Genomic DNA, 20,910 nt, shown 5'->3' on the forward strand with positions numbered 1-20,910 from the left:
TAAGAATCCCCCCCCCCCCCCCCTCGTAAGTTGATGAAATTTCATTAAATTTTGTTACATAACTTGCAATAATCAAAGTTTATTGGTAAGTTTAATTTACTTTTTTGAAAAAAAAAAGTGTTATGTGAATGAATATTTTTACACTTTGACACCCACTAACATGACAAAATCCAGTGAGATTTTGCATGATTTCCCTTCAAAACAACCGAATGTGAGGAAAAAAAAAAAAAAAAGTCATGCACCAATAAGGCTATAACAATAATTTGTATACTCATGAACCATTAGTAAAATACAACAAAACACGTGTAACCAACCGTGACAATAACTATATGGCCTGGTATGTAGCATCTAGATCACATACTCTGATTTACAAGTGTAAATAAATAACATTTTATAATCACCGTGATTAGTAATGACCCAGTAAAATTACGAATTTCGAGGCCATAAGTGCCATGCACTGGAATTCAAACATAGCATTAAGGAATATTGCCTGTATCACCTAACTATGACAATGGCATTGAATGGGGGTTGAAAGAAGCTAGAGAGATGCATGCAACTATGCAAGGACCAAGACACAGTACATGTTGTGAGTGGTGTATATATATGGGAAAAGAAAAAAAATCAAACAGTCAACTGAGATTGAATGCATATACATATATTGGTTTTGAATTTGAAGAGTGTAGTGGTAGTGATTTGGACAGAACAATGCATGTTTTTACAACATTGCATGACCTACTTCTGTGAGGGAAGTAAATGCAATGGCAGGTTGGTAGTTCACTGTTGGTAAATTCAATTCTCCTTTACTCTCAAAACCCTAATTCCCACTCCAACAGGGTCATCTCCATCTATTAGGGCTGGTATACATCACTTATATGACAAATTCAAACCTGCAACCACAACTCAATTCAATTTCTTGCCCACATGCAAAGACAAAATTTCTCGCGCCAAAAGTCCCACACCCTGACCCGATAAGATGGTAGAGGGGTATGTAACTCCTACACCGTACCGTTGTTGCGACGTTTTATCATGCGTCATTGCTTACAATTTACAACTTGAATATCAACTATACTGCCCATGCGAGGCACACCCTAACTAGCTACCATATATAACATGTGTATGGTTGTACTTTGTTGTGTAGTGATGTATGTGTGTGTATATTATCGGACACTCAAGTTAGAATGGTGGGCATTATTCAAGAAAGAAATGAGAATCAATTATATCCATCAGTTTGGGAATATCAATGGAAGCAAGTAAAATAAAGTGTAATGATATCTTAGTAATTATATTATCTCAAACTTTTAAGTGCACTACGCAACATTATCAAGTGTATTGCTTGTTATTTACAAGTGCAACATCTTCAGTGCACTTTACCTATATATCATTTTTTTTAAATACACTTTCATTAAACACACTTTACCTATCATTAAACACACCTGTAATTTTGATAAGTTACACTTTTAAAATATTAATTGTGAGTCGTAAGTACAGTTATACATGCTAGAAAATGCTTTAGTAGTGTTGCAAAGTGAACGTTCACATTCAATTCGCATATGGGCAGGTGTTGATATCTCCTGCATACCTTGATACCTTTTACAAAAAATGAAAAAGCCAAGTGTAAAGAATCAACCCAATTTTAGTTATATCAAGTAGTGGAAAAAAAAAATAGTGGAAAAGAGAATTTACTTTTTTAAAAAGAAATTGCCTGGCTATGACCAAGAATTCTGGGCCAATTCAACTTTGGCTTCAAATCAAAGAACATAATAACATAACAAAAATCGGATCGGAGGAAGCTCTGTATGAGCCATCAGTACGAGAAAACCCAGGTTTAGCATTGTCTTATCGCAGGTTTCCCCTATTTATATGCATGAATAATAATCAACTCAAAAAAAAAAAAGAATTATCCTTTTCACATAATTAAATTGATAAACACAGAATAAAACCACATTATCTACAATTAAAAAAAAAATTAAAGACAAAGAAATACGGAGTATAAAGTAGTGGGTTTTGCCGCTAATACTGTCATTTCTAGGGCTTCAGTTCGCCATGCACTCAGACCTGATGCATTTTGAGCTGTCATATTGACACCGACATCGTACCTTCCCATTATTTACAAGTTATTGTCAAAATAACACTTTTATTATTTATACTAATATTTTCTATGCACAAAAATAGATACTCAATATTAATAATTTATATTAAAATTTTATATTTATTTAAATTTTAGATTTTTTTTGAAAATAGATATTTATAATAATGTATAATAATAATAATAATAATAATGTAAACCTTGTTTATAAATTTATTCACACTTATTAAATATAAATATATTATACTCTACATAGAAATGGAATCTTGTGCAAATTAAAGCATGCAGGTAATTCGCAAGCGCCATGGGACCACGGTCAAGAAAGGAGCTGACGTGGCTAAACAAGGCGGTGAAGCGGCAGGACAGCTGCCAATTGGATATCAAACACCAGGCTTCCTCCGCAACGGATGATGTACGTATAGCTAGCTAGATAGTACACTTACTATTTACTGACTAATTCTATACTCCCCCGTATATATAGGTAGCATATATAGTATTGAGAAAACCAGCAAATGTTCGCCTAGTTAATTTTGTAATCATAAAATTTTAAATTTAAATTTTATTAAGTTGCCTATTGATTTTTTTGGTATGAATTGATCAACTATGAGTAACTTAGGTTGATTTATTGATTAGGATTACAATGCTAGCTTCCTTTAAGTGCACTTAGCGGTTGCGAGCTACATGCTAAACCAAAGGAAGCGCTTAGTATAAGCCAACCTGGCTTACCTCCCATTGTTATACCATGGACAATAGTCCATCTTACATTCTGGACGACTTTAGTTAAAAAATTGTGTATGTAGTTAAAATATTATATGTTGCATTGCCATGCATACTATGTTAAGTACATGTATATAATATGTAAACTGCAAGTACATAATCAGATCAAACATATAATTTGAATATCATTTGATTAATGCACCATGGTATAATTTGTTGTTTACCTCATTGGTCTTTAGAGTCACAAGATGGACTTACCTAAAACATACATTCGAGTAGCGATTGTCAACCAATCAAATAGAAAAGTAGCATATATTGAAACAGAAGAGATCATTCAATTGTGCACAGAAATCACACTATGTGCACAGTACAAAACACTCTCCTGTGTCTTCATCAATGTATAATGAACGGTGGGATTATATATAATGAGTGCACTACGTACTATACGTACGTATATAATATGGGAATTAAAGGCGGTGAAAAGGACAAAGGCAATTGAAACAATGGCCCTGTTTAGCAAAATAGTTGGATTTTGGTTTATTTAATTACTATTTACTATTTGACTTAGTTAAAAATTAATATAAGTGTTTGGTTAATCAACTTTTGTAACTTTAAAATTCTAAAATTTAAAAAGTTGCTTAAAACAACTATTTCAATTAGCTTTGTGAAATAAGAAATTATACCAAACACCTATCAACTAACACATAATTTACGAAACACTTTTCTACAACCAGCTAATGTTATCAACTAGTTATACTATCTAACCTAATCAGCTAATAGCTAACAACTAGCAGCTATTTACCAAACAGGGCCAAGGTGAAGGACGCAGCGTAGCAGAGGATATACATGGTGGAGAAGGCGAAGCAAACAGCAGAAGATGTGTGGGATAAGGTGAAAGACACCACCGAGAAGTCAAAGACACTACAGTGGCAAACAAGGCAGATGACTCAATTAGGTAAAATCATCAAAGTCCAAGACTTAATTAAGTACAAAAAGTCATTTAGTACTAAATCGAGAAAAATCACTGTAGTCGAAGATTAAATTGAGTATTAATTATAATGGAGTAGTAACAATCATAATGTGTTAGGACCATTTTTGGCAGAACAAAACATGAATTTACATTAGTCTCGTCGGGCTGAATGAGATTACTTGATGGGATCAACTTCGGTCATACTATTCGGCCAGGCCAATAGGCCCATTAAAAAACAAACTCAATATATTCAAGCCTACTAACTCCGACCAAAAAGCCCAAGCCCATAAACTCTCCTAAGGATTATAGTGAACACTTTAAAGAGTGGTCCGTAAGAGAGAAGCTCTCTGTTTTGACTATACTGTAACGTTGTCGTCACGATGAAATGTTACAGTTGCATGTCATCTTTGGCTGCATGGCTGCCACGCGGCACGATGACAGCTGGAAAACCGGTTTAAATTTCTATCCGGGACCGGGACCCCGGCATCAACCCAAGGCATTTAACCCTCTATAATTATACGTTTTTTCTTTTTCTTTTGGTCGTCGTCATCAACTACGCCAAATTCTAACTTCTTGAATTCAACGCCGCACGTACCGTTTCTCGTGTGTTCACACTAACATGAATATTGTGTAAAAAAAAAATAAAAAATTTAGAGTTAATCTATATTGGTCCCTCAATTGTTTCTCAATAATTATTAATATATTTTTTACTTTTTAATTTCAATCAATTTAATTCTTGAATTATTTAAAATTTCGTCAATTAAATCTTCTAAGAATCAAAATGATAATTTTTACATTTTTTAAATTTTGTCAATTTGATACCTGAAAAAGTTGAATTGGCAAAATTTTAAATAATTCAAAAATCAAATTAGTTGAAATTGAAAATTATAGACTAGACAAAACAATTGAAAAACAAAAATGTTGATTTCCCTAAATTAGTTATTTCAAAAAAAAAAAAAACAAGAAGTTTAAATTAGTATGTGAATAGGTTGCAAATATAATTGTTGATTTTTTAATTATGAATAGTAACACAATCCAAATAGAATTTGCTAAGTGCTGAGAGTTTTATTGCTTTGAAATTATGAGAGTACCTTTACAATGTTTCTCGCCTTGAGTTTTTATACATGAATGATCAAATAGCTTCTAAAAGAAAATAAATCACCTCCAAGTCCACCCAAAAATCCCTCCACGATTATATCCTTAATTACACTTGAATTGACTTCTATAAATAAGATAACTTCCTAATTTACTAAAGGAAAGCAAGTGCAAAATGCTAAGTGCATCACTCAATTTTCTCCTCGGATCGTGGTGTTCCCCTTTGTATGTGCCTATGTTTGGTTGCCTACGCTGATCAATTGGACTGACGTCATCACCCAGTCAGGTACCGTTCTACGTCCACTAATAATACTAATATTATACCCGTGCGATGTACTATACGAATGCGAGTAATGCACAGATGTCTTCAAGTTTGAACCTGAACTAGGTTCACTGAATATGTTGGGGGTGTAAGGATAGTGTCTGACGATACAGTATTGATGTAATTTTGTAAATTATCATAAAGTTATCTATAAATATGATGTTTGTAATCATGTATGTATAGTATTATCATCACAATTAATAAAATATCTTCTTCTCTCATATAGACGTAAGCAATAGTCGAACTACGCAAATCCTTTTCTTCATTTTTATATATGTGTTTATAGTTTCTTTCTCTTGTTTTTATCAACAAATATTTTATGGGTGCTAAATAATATGTAGCCTCATATTATTAACAATATTATTAGCTTAAGCGTTAAGTAATCCAATTCAAGTACAAGAGTTTGTAGCTGAAATGACAAAGTAACATAACAATACAAACCTCTAAAACCGAATATGAGAACATCAATGTATATAGTAAAGAACTATCATTTATACTAGTTTTAAGTACAAAATATATTAAAAAAATATTATTAAATATAACCAAAAGATTAGTGAGTCTAATGTAACATCGCCTCATCTCATCTCTCGCATAAAAACAAATTTCCCGTATGAACGCAATAATTATTAGTCAAAATGCACACATGGACTGATTTAATTAGTTCTCGATGGTTCGCCTATATTGTCAAGTTTGAGTGGTGGACCGAGTCGATTAAGCCAATTGTCAATATTCCATCATCATATACGTACCAATTTAATTTATTTTTGGTTTCACATGATAATTATTAAATAGTAATTTAGTAGAGTACACTACAATGCAACGTACACGATTGAGCTATAGGGGCATAGAATTGGCTAATTGGGTTTGAGATGGAATGAGTTCATGCATGATGCAATATATACACACTCCAATACGCCCAACGGACTACAACTAACGGTTAGGTTGACGGAACGGCGACGACGATGCACGCACGCTCGCATAGGACCGAGCTAAAAAGAGCATAGCGGTGGAAAGGAAATAACGGAGAGACGTATAAAATAAAAGTGCATTGAATTGAATTAACTTTAACTCCGTCTTCGTATCCGCCGTTTGGGCATTGGGCGAGAAAAAGCTAAGCTAAGCTAGCGGAGAAGACAGATCAGACGGCTTTGGAGGTCTCTTGGCTTGGCTAAACATGTAACGTACGTCAGAGGCGAAACGACACGTAGAGAGAGGAAACGCTCCTCGCCGCTTCGCCCACGAATGGCGACAACCCCTCTCAACTAAGCAATTCAACGCCACCCAGGCCAGTTTTTACTCCATTTTACCATTTAATTTCCACATGCCCCCATTTCTTTTTCAACGAATCATTATATATATTGCAACCACTATTTTAAGTTCACTCACTTTTTGCATTATAATTTTAGTCAGTAAAAGATTATAATAACCTCACAATTACATTTTTAAAAGTAATTATAAAATTTGACTCTTTAACACCCTTCGCCTAACACTAATTTAAGTTAGTATTTGTTAACCAGCTTAAACTAAAAAAGTTAATATATTATTTTTATTATAGATCAAATTTGTGATACTGTGATTACCAAGTCACATAAATTTAAGTTGGGGTGCAACATTTTCACGTGGATTATTAGAGAGAGAATGGAGCTATCTGCATCACTGCATGCAACCTGGTTTTCAAATTTTGTTGGGAATAAAAGAATTGATTGATTAAGGTGGTGAGTTCATTGCCCGCCTGCGGCACCGCTGGGATCACCAGTCGTGTGAGAACGTATGGATTGTGGCGTAGAACCCGGGAATAAGTATCCTAAACCAGTAGCACCTGGTTTTGCTCTTCCGCCCTGGTTTCCATATATTATTATTATCCACTTTTATTTATTTACACTTTATAAATTTTCATTTTCTTATTTCTAAAACTTATTGCTCATCATGGCAGTCAATAATACGTAATACATTACCATATCCGTATATCCAAACCCAAATTTTCCGTATACATTATTACACCGACAACTAACAACCATATTAATATTTTTTTTACCATATATGGTAATAACTAGGTATACTAAGCATCCAAATTAATCGTGCTGTAAATTTGATTACAACAAAATTATAAATTTAAGCTCTGAATAATCTATTAACTTTGAACAATCTAAGTTGATTTATGACGCCTTGAATTTGATTAGCAATTGACAACTAAATTAATTTACTTTTTTGTTAAGAAAAAAATCAATAAAAATTAAACGTATAATTTTTACATAGGCTTATCTACTCAATCACCCTTTCAGAGTAAAATAGTGGATTATTAATTAGTAAAGAGTATGGGGAGATGGAACTGGGGTTTTCTTCCCTTTTAGCTAGGTTAGAGTTGCCCAGATGCTTTATGTGGCAAATCCCACTTGATAGATATATAGTATAGTGGGAATATATATAGAGAGAGAAAGTCTGCCCCTTTGAAGTTAATAACCTGCTTCCTTAATCTCTGATCAGAACAAACCCCATCTTCTCCTTATCCGTACGTACGCAGCTGTTTGGTATACTGTTTCCTTTTTCTCTCTCTATCTCTATCTATCTATCTATGTCTATTATCCTAGGAAATAAAATTTCTTCTTCTTCTTCATAGTAAACATCGAAAATTAAACCTGCGATTCCGCGAAGGGGAAAATTTATGAGTTTTTTGATAGTTTAATTTTTCGTGTTGTACTTAGAACACTGTGTTATTGGCTGGAAGAGTCAAGAAAATGAAGAGGGAATATGATAAGGATGGCGACATTCAAGATCTCCATGCAACCGGCGGCGCCGGAGACGTGGAGGCGGTGACGGAGGAAATTTACGGCGGCGAAGGCGGCGATTTTGATCCGATGGAGATCTGGCTGGAGAGCGTAGACGAAGATCAGCATCTCGATGTAAATGACTTCCCTCCTCTCCCTGATTTCCCATGCATGTCGTCATCTTCCTCCACATCCTCAGTCCCCGCCGGCGTAGTAAAGCCGTCGTCATCTTCCTCCGCCTCATCCTCCTCCTCCTCCGCCGCTTCATGGGCGGTGTTGAAATCCGACGGCGAAGAAGACCCCACCGCCAAAAAATTCCACCTTCATCCTCCTCAACCAGCCATGACGCCGAGCGCCTCCATGGACGCCTCCGGCGGCGGCGTTCCGCCGCCGCCGGAGGACAGCTTCACCGACGACGATTGCATCAATGTCATGGAGAATTTAGGGTACATGGATTTCATAAACGGGGACGATATTTGGGACCCCATCACTATTTTTCAGACGGAGAATTTTCCGCCACCGCCGCCGGCGTTCGAGGGACTGCAGCAGCAGCAAGAAGACGAGGAATCAAAGGCGGCGGAAACGGAAACGGCGGACCTGTCGTTTCTTCAAGGGAACGGCGAGCTGGCGGCGATTTTCTTTGATTGGCTTAAGCAGAATAAAGATTACATTTCAGCCGAAGATATGAGGAACATTAAGCTCAAACGTTCGACGATCGAGAGCGCTTCTAAGCGGCTTGGGAGCTCAAAGGAAGGAAAGAAGCAGCTCTTGAAGCTCATACTTGAGTGGGTTCAACAATATCAGCTTCAGAAAAAGAACAGCCGAGAAGAAGCGGCGGCGGCTGCAGCCGCCGCCACCGCCGCCGATCATCAATCAAGCGGCGCCGGTCACTTTCAAGCGGAAACATTTCTCCAAGACACTACACCGTCTTGTTTCTTTCAATCTCCATGGACTCCCCCGCCGCCACAATACATCCCAGACGCAAATAACGCCGCCATGATGGCGCCGCCGCCGCCGTTTCCCGTTTTCCAGCCGCATGCTATGGGGTACAGTAATATCGGAGCCGGTGATCCTTATAACTGTGGCGGCGCTTCTTTCAGTCCTATGAACGTGAACGGTGCCCATTTTCCGCATCCAACGGAATACCACCAGCCCGCCGCCGTGGACACCGCACAATCGTGGCAGTCGTCTGAATTCATGGCCGCCGCCGCCGCTCCGTTCAATCCGTTTCCGGATAACGATAGAATAGCGGCGGAATCTGCTCAGCCCCAGGCTTTGTACGGAAGCGAATATCCTTACCAACTTTACGACGGGAATGGCGAGAGATTGGTGAGATTAGGGTCCTCGGCGACTAAAGAAGCTAGGAAGAAGAGGATGGCGCGGCAGAGAAGACTCTCTAGCCACCATTTTCGCCACCAGAACCACCATAACAATCACCACCATCAAGCCCAGAATTACGATCCTCACCATGCAATGAGAATGGGCGTAGATACTGTACTGCCCCATCAGGTTAGCAATCTAGGGAATTGGGTGTACTGGTCTCCGGCAGCTTCTGAAGCTCAGCCACCGATGGTGGTTCTTCCACCAGCTGAGGCCGCTGCTCAACCACATCCGGTGGAGAGACCACCTCCGGCGCAACAACAGAACCACCAGAAGCAAAGTTCATCGGACCGACGACAGGTGAATACATGTTTGTCATCAAGTAGTATAGCTTGCTAGTTCAACTCCAATCGTTGTATCTGGACCAAGGTGGGTCAATATACAGAATTTGACTTCATAAATACAGAATTTATGTTCATAATGCACAAAATTAAGTTTGTATGTGTCATCAGTTATATAATTCTATGCATTATGAACAGGAATTATGTACTTTATGAATGTGGAGTCAAATTCTATATATTGGACCTCTGGACCAGAGACCCGGGGCCATGATATAAATTGGGGTTCAACTCCAGATGGGAGCAACTTGGTCCTGGTTTGAGGCCAGCCCATCAGGGCAATTTGCCTTGGTTTGAGCCCAACCCGCCAGCTATAGACAACTAAGTTGCCAACTAGGGTCATAAAAGGGATTTACCCAGTACCCAGTCCACACTCTAGTGTAGTGGCTGCCTCATTTATTATAGTGATCCTTTGCGGGCTAGTGTCACAATACAGTATTAGCCAGAGTGTGCACACTCTAATGTAGTGACGACGAGTTTTCTCGTCAATAAAAAAGAAAGTATAGCTTGCTAGAATGTTTGATGTGATATCAATGTACTGATGAACATTATATGCATCTTCATTAGGGTTCTAAACCAGAGAAGAATTTGAAATTTTTGTTGCAAAAAGTGTTGAAGCAGAGCGATGTTGGCAGTCTTGGAAGAATTGTGCTGCCAAAGGTAATATAAATCTCCATCAATCTGTGTTTTATATATATGCACTGATATTAGCGTATATTAATGATGATGAAACATAATCCTATTCCAATACTATGTTTTCATTGCTTTAGAATCAATATTTATATATGTTGCATTCAATTTATAGTTCTTTTACAATATGATGGATTTTATTTGCCCGAATTGAATGCCACCTAAGTTGCTGATTGTATTGGCTATCCAGAAAGAGGCAGAAACTCAACTTCCTGAACTTGAATCGAGAGATGGAATTTCCATTGCCATGGAAGACATTGGCACTTCTCGCGTGTGGAACATGAAGTATAGGTATAAAATTATCATCAAACACTACAATAATGTTCAATACACATAATATATATGTTGTGCGTGCAAGCCGAGCTTAATTCAATGTCTTAAAAATTATATTGTTTGATTTCTATTCTGTTTTCCCTAGGTTTTGGCCAAACAATAAAAGCAGGATGTACCTTCTCGAAAACACAGGTTAACCTTTTGTTACACGATCAATATATAGGTAATGTTTAAATATGAGCGATCAGCTTGGTCTGAAGTCTGATTTGGCTTCATCTTTACAGGTGATTTTGTGCGGGCGAATGGACTTCAGGAAGGGGATTTCATTGTGATATATGCTGACATGAAATGTGGAAAATATGTAAGAAAACTTCCATTCCATTCTTCTTCTTTCACACTAGTAGTATCTAATGTGATATAAGGTCATATATATACATATAGGGAAAACATAGTCCATTCTACTTGTTTTATAAGGTCATATTAGAAAATTTCACTTTTAATTTAACCCCTGAATTATTTGATGTAGTCTATTTTCGCCCTTAATTATAAGAACATTCACACATCCTCGAAGTGGTTAATTTTACCCAAACTCAGCTCCACCAGAACTGTTGAATATAGACAAAGCAGCATCTATCTAACCTTAAAGATTGAAGGATTTTTATGTAATTTTAAGCTACCCGGCCTCTCTCTTTAATTATCCTCCAATACTCAAATAAGATGCCCATTCTCACTATCTGGTGGCTTAAAATTACATAGAAGCTTTGACTTGTCGGTATGATATATAACTGTTCTGAAAGGATTTGGGTAAATTAGTCACACTTCCGGGGAAGAATATAATGTCATTCAAAAGGGTCATTTTCCTCTTTATATATTGTGCAAAAAGTGTCATTTTCCTTTGTACATATCGGTGAAATTGGAAGTGTCATTTTCCTCTTTCATGTAAAGAGAAATATTAGCTAGCTAGGTCATTTGAATTAAAAAAAAAATGGATAAAATTGTATGCAGTTGATTCGGGGAGTAAAAGTGCGGCAGCACGGAGCAAGATCAGAAGGCAAGAAACCGGCAAGGAAGAACCCTCGCACATCGTCACCGGCCATCTCCTCACTCATCAAACAAGCAGTGAACTAAACGGCCTCCCGGCTGCCGGAACCTCGAGCCCCACCTCCTCCTCAGGTCCGTGATCATATTCTACAGCAAGCTAAGCAATGCAAGTACAGTGGTATAAATAATTTGGTGCAACTTGATTGTAACTTCAAGCGTGCATGCATGCATATATATGATCATTTTGTAAACTCGGCCAGTTTTCAAGGTGCAGTCGATATATATTGTTGTTGTAAGTAGTTTGAAGCTTAAGCTAGGCCTGCCTGATAACTAGCAAGCAAAGGCTGCGTCAAATTCAGCCCCCAAATATATATAGACGATATCATCATCCATCAAGTGTTGAATTGGATGGGACACTCTGATCTACTTTAATTCCGGCCGTTTAATTTGCTCCACTCCACTTTTAACTATAATATATATCAAGTGTTGATCCATTATGCAACATAGTTTACATTTTTGTGTTTTTTTGGGTGGTTAATTATTTTATCAAATCATGAAGCGGCTAGCTAGCTAAAGTGTCGGCGCGGTGCATGCTTATTATTATTATTATGTCTAATTATTATTACGGTCTAATAATAATAATAGTTTATTGTTTTAAAATGGATGGCTAAGTGTGTAGAGTATATATTATTGGGTCTAAATGTTACGAGTTTGATTTTTGTTAATATGTTCTCAATCGAGTTTAATTTGTCTTGTAAGATTTTCTTTGTGCAGTTTACAAATGCAAATACTTGAATAGTGATGACAAATTTATTAATGTAAGGAGTTTTAGAACAATAACTAATACTATTAGAAGAAGTGTATGTAGTATTTATTAATGTAAGGAGTTTTAGAACAATAACTAATACTATTAGAAGAGGGTATGTAGTTTATAAAACCGGATACAGCTTGACTATTAGAAGAGGTGTAGTTTATAAAAGCGGATACTTAAGTAGTTATGACAAATTTATTAATGTAAGGAGTTTTGTAATGGTAAATGATAATATGATAAGGGCTTATTAATGTGAGTTTTGGAAAGCTAGGTTAAAAATATTATAAGGTTTTCTTCATGTCAGAATTTTTGGAATGGTAAATACTAATATTAGAAGGGTTTTCTTTGTAAACCAAAAAATAATAACAATTTATTAATGTAGAGTTTTTATTTTTACAAAACAATAAATAATAACATTAGAAGGTGAATGTAAAAGGAAAAAATAATATTTTTATTAATTAATAATTTTTTTTAAAAAAAATTGTTAATTAGTCGATCAAAATACGTGACTATATAGGTTGTGATCTCTTTGATTTTAGGGCATGGTAGTATGGTACCAAGTGTACAATGTTGGTGATGAGGCCATAGAAGGCGGAAATCCAAGCCATTTGATAAAATTTCACTATTTTTTAATAAGATTATAGGTAAAAAAAAAATGTAAAAATGTTACTCCACATTATTAACACATTAAGATCAAATGATTCATAATTTAGCTCAATCTAGCCAAACGAGAGAGGATGCGACTATCTTTTAATCTACTATCCTCAGTAAGTGACGCGTGTCAATAATCATTCATCTTTCTATAAATTTTTAACGGGCCAAATCACTAAGGCCTTAAGCCTTAGCCCGTCCTCTACAATAATTAATACTCCGTAATATTATTATGCAATTGATGTAGGTATGTAGCTAAATATTACTGTAGTATTTAATCACGTGTGTTGTGATTGATTGACTCGTATACGATTCTATATCTATTTGTCGTATCTAAATTCAAGAATCGACATTCAAACCATAAATTTTTGTTACTCCCTTTGTAATTTTTGGCTCATTTTTTTCCTTTTCTTTTTTGTGGATAAATCCTACACCTAAAAGGGATTTGAGTTTGCGTGTGCATGTACAAGAAAGCATACCCGTTAGGCGACTAAGATAACAATGTTGACGCAAACGCCCACTTTTTGGCGGAGATAAAGACTGACTACTGCTGCTACCCACCACAATGCTTGCTTTCCGTACTTCATGCTTTCTATCCATTTCTTCTTCTTCTTTTCTTTTACTTTTTTTAATGGAAGAATAGGCACGGTGTGTACCAATGTGCGTCATTGAATAGTAGACATGAATCTTCTTCGTCACCCAAAATCATAGATAAAAAATTATTAGGTACTCCTCAAATAACTTAAGGCAAAAAATGAAAAAGAATAATAACTAATCGTCCAACTAAGCGACCTAAGTGATCGTCTATGCGCTGCTTAGCGGCCTAACTAATCGACCGCCACTGATTATGGTAATAAGTTAGACGACCGATGCCTAGTGCTGCAGAATTTTTGCAATAGTGTCCAAAACTACTTTATTACTTTTCACTCCTTAGATCAATCTCAAAACTAATTCTTTTATTGCCTATAGTATGCTAAATTGCTAAATATACTTAAAACTTGAAATTCACACTATGATTCATCTTCTTGAAATGAACTAAAACATTGAACAACCAAGTTATTATAAAATGATATAATCTAACTACACGAACAGCAACGAACTTCAATTCATATCTGTTTCAGCAATCTCTATAGTCATCGTCTATTTAAACCCAAGCCTGGTGGTATTAGACGACGAAGAATGCAACAATGAGGATGCAGAAAAGCTCGTATTATTACTCTGCAAATACAAGCTCTGCATTTTCTCCGACGGCCCGGAGCTCTTATTCTGATCACCTTCCGACGATCCTTTCCGGAGCATATCCTCAACTTTCAACGCCTCCTCTCTCTCCTGCCTTATTTCTCTGAGCATCGCCGCCACATCCTTCATGGTTGGCCGGTCGTCCGGGGAGGGATTTACGCACAGCACCGCCACGCCTAGGGTTTGCATCATTTCCTCAATCTCCGATTCCGGCCTGGCCCTGAGGCTGCCGTCTAGGACCTCCACGCCGCCTCTTTTCTGCCGCACCCAATCCACTATGTGAGCCCCGTCTGGGATCGTCGGATCTATGGGCTGTTTGCCGGTTAACACTTCCAGAACCACTACCCCGTAGCTATAAACGTCGCTTTTCTCTGTGATTTTCATCATGTATCCGTACTCTGCGACTCACAATTCAATTATGTAAGTATAAGATGTCAAAATGTCTACATTTTGTGTTTAATTTTATTTTAATTAGCATATAAATTAGGCTAGAATGTGCATTATGTAAATCATGCGTTATGATCCCAGTAGGTAAATGATCATTAATTCCCACAAATGACGATTCTCCCGAACCAGCTCCCGTGCCTCCGGAGTGAATGAGGGCGAACCCTAACCGTTAACAGACCGAGAAAGACTCGGTGGATTAAAAAAAAAAAAGAAAAGAATGATGTAAATCAACTTAGATGGTTCATAGCTAATCAGCTCACACGCTAATAGGTCGCTCTTACTGTAAGTCAAACTTGAAAATTCTTATTACCAAGCTAACAACCGCCTAACCAATTTGGCATAACAAATAAGTAAATCAGTTTGGGTTGTTCATAATTAGCTCAAGACTACTCCCACGGGGAGTTGAACTTAAAATTTGTGAATACTAAGCCAACAGTCTGATTATCGCATGGCAAAAGGGTTTACCGACTTAGGTTGTTTATAGCTACTAAGTCAACAACCTAATCAACTTGGTATGGCAAACTAGGTAAACCAACTTAGGATGCTCCTAATTCGCTGATTCAAATTAAACCAAGAAGATCAATGGGAGTGAAATATAAAACATGTGATTATCAATCAAACAGTTTAATCAATTTGGTTGGGGTTACGTTTTTGTGTATAAAATTTTGAATTGTAGCTAACCTGGTGCGATATATCCATAAGAACCTGCTACAGTGCTGGAGGATCTGGCGAAGTCTCCATCACTGACAAGCTTTGCAAGCCCAAAATCTGCAATGTAGGGCTCAAAATCAAGGCCAACTAGGATGTTGTTGGCCTTGATGTCTCTATGAACAATGGGGGGAGTACAATCATGGTGTAAATAAGCCAGGCCCTGAGCTGAGCCAAGAACAATCTTGTACCTCAACTCCCATTCCAAGCATCCCCCACTCTTTTCATGAAGCAGACTCCCCAGGCTCCCATTAGGCATATAATCATACATAAGCAACCTGGTATTCTGGTTCCTGCAGCATCCCAGGAATCTAACAATGTTCTTGTGTCGGATCGAGCCAAGCGTGTTCACCTCGGTTGAAAACGAGTCCCTGATATATGCACTGATACCAAACTGATTCGCGTATCTACTCCCTAGAGAGCTCGGCCATAGTTTCTTGACTGCAATGACTTCGCCGTTGCTGAGTTCTGCTCGGTAAACAACCCCGGAGCAGCCTTTTCCGATGACATTGGATTCAACCAGGCATTTTAGAACATCGTCAACTGTGAAATGGAGTTTCTGGAATGGGATGAATTGCCAGGCTGATGAACTCCCTCCTCCCAGCTCAGAATCAGTCCCTTCTTTGCTCATTTTTCTCAGCCTGTAAACTGCAATGATTCCAAGAATTGCCAGTGATATAGCTAAAACAGCAAGCAGTGCAATTGCCAGCTCAAGTCTCCAGGATCGCGCCAAATTCCTGCCACCATTTCGCATTCCTTGAACTCCAGCATTGGTCAAGAAGCACGATTCTCGTCCCCGAGAACACAACCCTGGATTGCCAGCAATTTCCCTGGCTGATAACTGCCTAAACAGCTTGCTGTCAGGGAGGTAGCCTGTGAAGTTGTTGTAGGAGACATTGAGGGATACGAGGTTTTCGAGCCCGGAAAGAGGCATTAGATCTCCTCCTAGCTTGTTGTGTGATAAATCCAGGACTGAGAGTCTTTTCAGTGCAGAAATCTGGGGTGGGATTGTCCCTGCCAAGGCATTCCAGCTCAAGTTTAAGGCTATATCAAGTGCCTGAATGTTAAACAGTTCTACTGGGATGCTGCCTGAGAGTTCATTGCTGCTTAGATCAAGCAATTCCAGGCTTGAGCAATTACCAAGCCCTGAAGGGATCGAACCCACGAAAGAATTCCCACCAAGTAACAGTCTGTTAAGGGAAGAAAGCAGGCCATAGCTAGATGGAATCTGGCCTGAAAAATTGTTCACAGAAAAGTCCAAAATCTGAAGCTTTCTGAGAGAAGATAGAGATTCTGGCAGAGTGCCAGTGAGGGTATTGTTAGCAAGATTCAACAGTTGCAGTTCTCTGCAATTCCCAATTTCATCAGGAACAGATCCAGTAAGAAGGTTATCAGAGATGTCAAGAAAGCTAAGATTATCAAGAAATCCTATTTCTGCAGGAATCTCTCCACTAATCTTATTACCCACAAGTCTTAACCTTATGAGAGAGCTACAGTTCCCAATCTCAGGTGGAATAGACCCTGAAATGTAATTAGAAATCAACAGAAATTTTGTCAGATTTTTCAACTCAAAAAGTCCTGAAGGCAAGCTACCATTGAGAGAGTTGTGGGACAAGTCCAGAGCTTGAAGGCTTCTGCAACTGGCTAATTCTGGAGGGATGTTTCCTTCTAGCCTGTTTTGCCAGGCAAAGAAGACAGTTAGATCTGTTAACAACCCGAGCTCGGGAGGAATCGTTCCGGATATCTGATTAGTATCCACCTGCAACTCCATCAGTTTTGTGGCATTTGAAAGAACAGGTGGGATTGAGCCTGAAAAATTGTTGTTACTGAGCATTAACTCCTGCAGATTTGTAAGGTTCCCAAAGGACCAGGGAATGCTCCCACTGATGAAATTCAAAGAAAGATCAAGAATGATCAAGCTTTTGCAGTTCCCAATCTCTTCTGGGACACCCCCAACAAGATTATTCTGCCATAACAGTGCCTTCTCAAGCTTCTGAAGCTTTCCCAGCTCTGCAGGGAGAGAACCTGACAGATCATTCTCATACAGATACAAGTCCACAAGCTCTGAACAATTCCCAATCTCTGCTGGGATTTTCCCAGAAACCATTGTTGTGTACACTGACAAGACTTTAAGGTTTGCCAGTTTCCCCAATGTTGCAGGCAGGCTGCCTGAGACCTTAGTGTCAGCCAAGCCCAGAACTCTTAAGCTCTGGCAATCCCCAATCTCATCTGGGATTTTTCCAGTGATCTCTTTGTTCCCTCCGGCTCGAATCACTTCCAATCCAGCAAGCTTCCCCAGCTCACCAGGAATGTTCCCACTAAGCTCATTGTCATATATATACAGATTCTGCAGATTTATGCAGTTCCCAAGCTCTGCAGGGATTTCTCCAGTAAGGTAGTTAGAATTCAAGATCAAATTTTGGAGATTTGTGAGTTTTCCAATACTTCTGGGAATGCTACCCACAAGACTATTTGAGCTGAGATCAATGGTTTTGAGTGAAATGCAGTCCCCAATATCAAGTGGAATAGTCCCAGTCAAATTAACACCAGAAAGAACCAGTCTTTCTAGGGATTTAAGAGATGAGAGATTGGCTGGGAAGGGGATAGTAAGCTGAATGGAGTTAACAAAAATGGCAGTAACAAGATTATCAGAAGAACAGAATATGTAAGACCAGTGACAAGGGTTTGGGTCTTTTGGGTTCCAATCTGAGATTGCAGGAGGGGGTGAAGGGCTCTGATGAAGCCATGAAAACAGCACCAGAGCTTCATTGATATTATCTGCAGAAGCTGCAGAAGAAGAAGCACAAGAAAGGAGAAGGGTACCAGTGAGGAAGATGAAGATGGGATTGTGGGTTGATGAGGGATTCAAGAATTGCCTCATTATCTGCATTGGCATTGGCATTTGCATTGGCATCAAATCCCCAAATTCACTCTTCTTGATATTGCATTGGGGGAATCTCTCTACCTCTGTGGGGTTTGTTTTTTGGAACTCATTCAATTTGGGCTAGATGATACTGCTACGTGCTGTTGTAGCCATCTAGCTTTGCATGGAAGCAAGAGAAGAAGAGACAAGGGTACTAACCTGAGGACTAACCGGGCGACTCGCTATTTACCTCTTTCAGTAGTTCTTGAGCTGATTTAGATTAATCTGACGTAAGCTGAAAACTTATATTAAAATAGAGAGAAGGGGTGGAAAATTGGGGATTAATTTGGTGACTCACGATTTACCTTCTTCAACAACTCTTGAATAGGGGTTATGGAGATTTAAGATTAATTTGGTGTAAGTTGGAAACCTAATTTATCAAAGAAAGAAAAGAAGAGAGAACATAAAAAGGCCACAATTATAATATTAGGCTTATTCATATCTAACTGTGCCCACCACCATCTTCTTCACCTCGGGGTTCTCTGTGTTTGCTCAACTTTCTGGTTTTTTTTTTAAGGTTTATAGTAGTACTATTCTAGCACACTATTTCATTTTGAAAGATGGTGAGCAGATGAAACCATGTGTTGCTGCATTGTTTTCCTCAAAACTTCAATCACTAACATAGGTGGTCTTGTGCTGCCTTGGTAGATGAGCCCACCCCCCTCCCCTTACGATCTAAACTCGAGAGTCTAATTCTAACCATAAAATTTTACTGGATAAATAAATTGTCGTCTCACTAATACTTGAATACTGATACTCAAAATAGACTAATATGTATTCTACTAGCGAATCAGGTTATCAACCTTATTCTGCGAACAATATTTAATTGTAAAGAAATTATGTTTTGGGGAATCATTTGTCTTTCTCTCCCGTACTTTTTCAGTTTTTTGCATTAGCAATTTCCAACAATAAAACTTGGTTGAAAACAAGGCAACTGGCCTCTTCAGACACAGCTAAAACACAGAAAACTTAGCAGTAACAGAACAGTCAAAGTATGGGGGCATACCCTTTAACAAAAGAATCATTTTACTAACACGATAATTTGGTAACGGACTATTAACATATAATCAGAGCTTCAACTCTTGTACACGTATAGTTGTATACCATATTAAAAAAGTTATCTGTCACGTCGAACATGACTCCCTCTGAAATATTTCAAATATTTTTGCAATGATTTAACTTTTTAAATGAGGGAATTAGTTGAGAGTAGCAAAAAAAAAAAAGGACAAAAAAACGGAAGGAAAAAAAGTTGCAGATTTTAAGGGTGAAGCATGTGATGCAGGGCTTGATTTTCAACCATAATTCTGACGACACCTTTATTTAGTGGGGTAAATGGAACGCATATGTAATACGGAGTAGAATAGTTGTTTGTGACTACTTCATTTGAGTTTTTTTTTTTTTTTTTTTTAGTACAATTGATTATGTGACGTGTAATATCTATTCATATATACTTTATTAATCTATTGAAGTCCAACGAGTCAGTATCGTCACCATTTGAGTTAATTAGATAATTAATTTAATAATTATAAAGTGATTTTAATATTAACTGTTTATAAGAATTATCTATTAATAATCTTTTTAATTCGAGCTGATTAGCTATGAAAATTTTAAATTATTTTTTTTATGATTCTTTATTGAATATGGTCATAAAGAGGACTTCCCCATAATTAAACCAATGGATAGTATGTTGTTACAAGAGGTAATTCCAACGGAGGTTCATTGTCTTTAGTTTCAATTCAAAATTTAGTCTCAGACTATCATATTTTGGACACTTTTGATCTTCTCAATGACTTTTTAATGTGAAATCCTATTTTAGGCAAGGGTATTTTCGTCTCTTCATTTTCTCCTAATGAGTTACTTACATCGGAGATCCATTGTCTTTGGTGACAATTTCAAATTTAGTCATAGACAATCGCTTTGTCATTTAACACCCTAGACTATCATATGTTAGACACTTTTTATTCTTCCGATGAAATAATATCTTAAGAAAAATGTATTTTTCGATGACAAAGAAGAAGTTTTTTTTCTCTCTGTAGCTATAGTAGATGATTCATAAAATCATAGATGAAAACAATAGCATTAGATTGAAGCCAACTGGTAGCAATATCCTGAGCTTTCCTATTGCATTGCAAAATGATTCTCCCGACACCCGGAGGTCCTCACGTACTCTGTATCGCTAATGACAACGGACAATTTGGGGTCGGATTGAAGGAGATGAAGACAAGAATTGGGTGAAAGAGATGGTGCAATCTAAAGCTAAATCGACGTAGAAAATCGATATTAAAAAAATTGAATAGATTAAAATGTCTTTGCCTAACATAGGATTTCACCGAAAAAAATCATCAAATTGACGAAAATTGTCTAAAATATAATAGTCTAGGTTGTTAAATGACAAAAACTATTGTCTTTGACTAAATTTGGAATTGCTACCAAAGACAATGGACCTCCACTGCA

At 37.5% G+C, this 20,910-nt stretch overlaps 2 protein-coding genes across 2 annotated transcripts; one reads left to right on the top strand and one right to left on the bottom strand.

Annotated features, from left to right (window-relative positions):
• Window positions 1-3,649: 3,649 nt before the first annotated feature.
• On the top strand, window positions 3,650-11,764 carry LOC116016151 (B3 domain-containing transcription factor ABI3). The gene is made up of 7 exons (XM_031256314.1): window positions 3,650-3,694; window positions 7,893-9,635; window positions 10,241-10,333; window positions 10,554-10,654; window positions 10,782-10,828; window positions 10,921-10,997; window positions 11,642-11,764. The coding sequence occupies exons 1-7, from the start codon at window positions 3,650-3,652 to the stop codon at window positions 11,762-11,764; spliced, it is 2,229 nt and encodes a 742-aa protein (XP_031112174.1).
• A 2,262-nt stretch (window positions 11,765-14,026) lies between these two features.
• On the bottom strand, window positions 14,027-18,497 carry LOC116015435 (LRR receptor-like serine/threonine-protein kinase RCH1). The gene is made up of 2 exons (XM_031255501.1): window positions 15,507-18,497; window positions 14,027-14,776 (listed from the first exon to the last, which is right to left on the bottom strand). Exons 1-2 carry the CDS (start codon window positions 18,445-18,447, stop codon window positions 14,280-14,282), a joined length of 3,438 nt encoding a protein of 1,145 aa, XP_031111361.1. The 5' UTR covers window positions 18,448-18,497; the 3' UTR covers window positions 14,027-14,279.
• Window positions 18,498-20,910: the final 2,413 nt, after the last annotated feature.

The sequence above is a fragment of the Ipomoea triloba genome, chromosome 4, assembly GCF_003576645.1.
Source record: "Ipomoea triloba cultivar NCNSP0323 chromosome 4, ASM357664v1".
Classification (NCBI taxonomy): Eukaryota; Viridiplantae; Streptophyta; class Magnoliopsida; order Solanales; family Convolvulaceae; genus Ipomoea; species Ipomoea triloba.